At 41.2% G+C, this 4,852-nt stretch overlaps 1 protein-coding gene across 1 annotated transcript; it reads right to left on the bottom strand.

The window, feature by feature from the left end:
- Positions 1 to 566: 566 nt before the first annotated feature.
- LOC148029683 (pentatricopeptide repeat-containing protein DOT4, chloroplastic-like) lies at positions 567 to 4,327 on the bottom strand. The gene is made up of 2 exons (XM_087685965.1): positions 4,229 to 4,327; positions 567 to 4,143 (listed from the first exon to the last, which is right to left on the bottom strand). Exon 2 carries the CDS (start codon positions 3,854 to 3,856, stop codon positions 1,745 to 1,747), a length of 2,112 nt encoding a protein of 703 aa, XP_087542091.1. The 5' UTR covers positions 3,857 to 4,143; positions 4,229 to 4,327; the 3' UTR covers positions 567 to 1,744.
- Between the last annotated feature and the right edge of the window lie 525 nt (positions 4,328 to 4,852).

The following is a 4,852-nucleotide window of genomic DNA, read 5'->3' as shown; positions in this document are numbered from 1 at the left end:
ATATATGTATACATTTTCTCCTTTTGAAATTCTCCATGTATTTAGACAATGCTAAAACTTATCTACAAACGTACTTTGCTTCAAAACATGTCACATGTCTAAACACTATCAGTAAAAACTCCTACATAACAAACATGCAAGATTTGCATATCAAACTTCGTACTCCTTTACTTAGTTGCACTTGTCAACCTAGTTGCTCCTTCAACTATAATGCTTTGGGAAAATACACCATGCACCAAGTGAACCTCATGTGCTATGTAGGAACCTAGAGGCAATTCCATCAATTACTCAATGAACAAGTCAATAGTCTTCCAAATACTTAGGTTCATGAGATGACTCTACCTTGTTGAATTTAACCAAATAAGAGTAGTTGACCCTTCTTGATTTCCTTAAAAAGACTTGTGGATAGTACATATAGCCCTATCTATATCCTTTTACATAGATTTTCTTCCCATTGTCATTAGTGTGTAGATCATATATTTGGACCCACATTTTACTCATCATGCTTACTCAACTGGTCTATACTTGGTATTTCATCAAAGGTTCCCGTTGTAATTAGTGTAGACCATATATTTGGACCCACCTTTTACTCATCATGCTTATTCAACTCGTCTATACTTAGGATCTCATCAAAGGTTCCCATAACCAATACATAGGAAAAAGCTTTGATAGGGTTTTCATAAATCTCAAAAGGTAGTAGACCCACTATATTACAAATAAAGTCTCTCCAACTTGCTTACTCAACATTGAGTTTATCAGTTGATGTATATATGGAAGATGAAAGATCCTCACACATGAAGCAGAAGAAAATGAATATATGCTGCAAGTATCCACAAGCTAGGTAAAAGATATTCCCTCATGAATAGTGGTGTTTGAAAGATATCAAGTTGATGTTTTAGATGTAAATACACTGCCAAATTATGTTGGAGAAGTTGAACTTGATGCTGAGGCGAGAGCTCAGTTAAAGGAGATTGATCGTTGAGACCACCTGCATATGACCCAACATCTTGGACGGATTGCGCCGTAATACCCATGAACAATTGAATCTTGCTTCAAGGGAAACTTTAGTCTGAAGAAAACATGCACAAAGTCCTTGCAAAATCAGGCAATAAGTTGGGAGTTTCTCATAGTATCCCAGCGGTGGGCTCTTCAGTGCAATAAAGAAAGGATTTTCACCTCTTCTGAGGTTTCCCTTTAAAATGGTAGACACTTATCACATCCTGCCAACTTCCCCTCAAGTACAGATTTATACAGTGCTAGGAAAAGACTTACTTGATCATCAAAATGTCAGTATAACAAGTGCTAAGCTGCACCAAAACAACAAAGAAAAGTACAAAGATTCTATAGCTTGAGGCTACAATGATGACTAAGAGAAGATTATCATCCTATACCTGCAGCTACAGATCATGTGCATTAGTGTGTAATGGTCCTTTTAGTCCTCTATATTTGCACATTGATTGCTTAAGTATTTGTGATTCTAGTTCACATCATTCCTCATAAGTGTGCACAATACAAATCGTTTCTTCTGTATAAAAATGCAGAATGTACAAGTTCTCCATAGTGTGGCCTTGTCAAGCAATACTTTAGCAAGTCTTCTATTCTAATTTCTCATGTACCCTATAGCAATGTGGGTACTTCATCGATATTACCACTCCGTGAAGCAAGCTGAAATTGCAGCAGTATTTTTCTGCATGTGGCAGTTGAGCCATGCTGATAAAATTTGCACAAAAGTATAGCATCATCATCATGCATGCACACCAGATATCAGATCTAAGTTAGGTATGAATCCCCCATCCCTCACATATGAACTCAAGGCTTTCGAGACTGTTGACACACCCTTACTGAGGTTGATCCCTACAATAAACTCGTGCAATGTCTTTTCCACCTCTATAGATGCACCTGCAGGCTTCTTGGTGGCACCTGCATGTTGCCTCATCCCTTCAATTTTACTTACTTCACTCCACCTGCCAGCACTTGCATAGAGATCCTTTATCAACAAATAAGCAGCAGCATCTTCCCGATTTTCCTCTACAAGCTGTTGAAAGCACCTTAGTCCCAATTCTACTTCTCCATGATTTTTACAGGCACTAAGAAGAGCTGACAAAACTTCTTCTTTGAATTGTATTGATAGCATGGTTGCAGCAAACTTTTCAGCATCACAAAGATGCCCTGATCGTGCAAGAAGGTCAACCATACAAGCATAGTGATCTGCTGTTGGATCAATTCTATAAGTTTCTTTCATCATCTTGAAATACTTATGGCCCTTGTTGATGAGACTTGCATGACTGCATGCAGCAAGGAGAGCTGTAAATGTTACAGAATCTGGGCTCCACCCCTGCTCCCGCATGTCCTCAAAACATTGTACAGCCTTGTTACCCTCATGGTTCTCACCATATCCTTTTATCATTGCCGTCCATGATTTAACATCTCTATTAGGCATATTACAAAACACATAGTGTCCATCTGCAAGCAAGCCACATTTTCCATACAGGTCTACCAATGTGTTGGCAACAGAAAGGCCATTTTCAATTCCTTTCCTAGTTAGTTCGGTATGGATCTCCTGCCCTGTTTCTAAAGTTCCTATCATGCCACAAGCTTTCAAGCTGCAAGCATATGCATGAGCATCTGGAAACAAACCTTCACGCTGCATTTTCTTAAAACAATCGAGTGCTTCTTCACCCAACTGGTGACCTGCATATCCCGCAATCAATGCAGTCCATGCAACAATATTGCAAACTGGCAGTTGGACAAGCACTTCCTGTGCTTCTGCAAACAACCCATATTTGGCATATAGAGCTACTACAGTGCTGCTGACAAAGAGATCTTTCTGCAGACCCCTCTTTGCTATCTCATCACATATTACACGACCTTTTGCAATAGCTCCTAGATTGTCACAAGCCTTCAAGCTGCAAAGAAATATGCTAGCATTGGGAAGAATGCCTTTCAGTTGCATCTGGTCATAGCATTCAAGCGCTTCCTTTCCAAGTCCACACTCTACATAACCTGAGATTAATGCTGCCCATGAGACTTGATCTTGAACACTCATCTTGTCAAACACATGGTGTGCATCAGCATGTGAAGCAGATTTACCATACATGTCAATCAAAGTATTCCCAATGAAAAGACCTATCTCTAAGCCCTTCATGGTGATTTGAGTATGTATTGCTCGACCCCTTTCTTCATCCTTCAGCCTAGAACAAGCTTTCAGGCTACAGACGTATGTGGAGGGGTTGGGAGGAATGTCTTTAAGTTGCATCTGTGCAAAACAGTCAAGAGCAGATTCACCACAACCATTATCTGCATATGCTGAAATCAGTGCAGTCCAAGAGATCTGGTCTTGGACAGGCATCCTGTCAAACACATTGTGAGCTTCTGAGAGTGAGCCACATTTGCCATACATGTCGACCAAAGTATTGCTGATGTAACGATCATTATCCAATCCGGCAAACACAACTTGGGCATGTATATCTTGGCCTCTGTCAATGTGTTTCAGCTGGGCACAAGCTTTAAGCAGGGCAACAAAAGTGTAGTCATTAGGAGCAACATGACCAGCCAGCATGTACTTATGGAGGAGGAAGGCATAATGGGGGTTGCCACAGTCAACATTACCGGCAATGAGGGCTGTCCATGAGTAGACGGTGCGAGGGGCCAATTGGTCGAAGATGTGCCGTGCATCCGGCAAGCAGCTGCAGTCAACCAGCAGTGGAACCAGGTGGTTGCCCAACACTGTGTGTGTGTCCAGCTGATGTGTGCGCATGTAGGCGAGCAGGTGCTTGGCTTGCGGTAGACTCTTCCCCTGTCTGCACTTGTGAAGGAGGCCAATAATGCTCTCTATGCTGAGAGGCACTTCGGCCATCGTATCCCACAGTGGGAAACATGGTAACAGGAGCTTCCAGGAGCCTTTCTAACTGTGCTTTCCGGGAAACACAGTCATTACCTTAATCCCATGGTGATAGCATGGGCTCCGAAGCTCAGCAGTGAGAAGCATGAAACATAGTGTCCCATCAATCACCCTTCTCTTGGGGATCCTATTATCTACTTGTTTTGCTGAAAACCGTTTTCTTTCTGTTACGTAGTGCTGACAGAGATGCCTCATCCATGTCAAATCTGTAGCCAGCGGTCGCTGAAGAGCGTGAATTGCACCTGTGCGAATGAAATTCGTCAGGCACTGCCTGAAAAAAGGAGAAAGATCAGATTTGCTATGCAGTCGCCAAAATGACTCTGTTACCGTAGCTACTAGCTATTCTCTGCACGTTTGAGTATGCTGGATGTATAAATATTGATTGTGTCTTCGTTGAATGCAGCTGTTCTGCAAGTTTGATTATATCTTAATTGGTGGATAAATCTTTTTTGATGGCCAAAGACGTGCTAGTAGCTATTGAGGACTTAGTTTGGCGTTGATGGGTGACTTTGAGAGGCCTTGATTTTCTAGATTTGAAGACCCAAAGGCCTGGCAATGAGATTATGAGTGGGTAATGTCTTGCATGCGTCAAATGGAAGAAAAAAAGCTTGTACATTTGGCTATGGTTTTGAAGGATAATCCCTTCATTGATAGCAGAGCTTGCCCGAAGGTCTAAAGGCTAATTGGAGTGCATTCAATCTAGAGGCACTCATTCAAAGATTTGTGCAACTTCCAACACCTAGAGAAGCTTGGGAACAAAGGTTTTGATGGGGCATGATAAGTGTAAACCAAATAAATTTTGGTTGCAAAGATGATGTCTAGGAAAGAGTTGTACTCTCCTTCTACAAATTCATAAGTTTGTTGTGACATCCATATAAGTATGATTCACTTACAAATTTGAAAGTTTGGTGTGACATCCATATAAGTATAATTCACTTACACACCAAAGAT

This window comes from Lygodium microphyllum, chromosome 10 (assembly GCF_053477565.2).
Source record: "Lygodium microphyllum isolate KBCC chromosome 10, Lygodium_microphyllum_v1.1.10, whole genome shotgun sequence".
Lineage (NCBI taxonomy): Eukaryota > Viridiplantae > Streptophyta > Polypodiopsida > Schizaeales > Lygodiaceae > Lygodium > Lygodium microphyllum.
Note: the sequence above shows the minus strand (reverse complement) of the source record. Positions and strands in the feature narration are given on the sequence as shown.

Excerpts from the sequence above, each read along its gene's own strand:
- LOC148029683 (XM_087685965.1), bottom strand. The coding sequence starts at position 3,856 with ATGGCCGAAGTGCCTCTCAGCATAGAGAGCATTATTGGCCTCCTTCAC.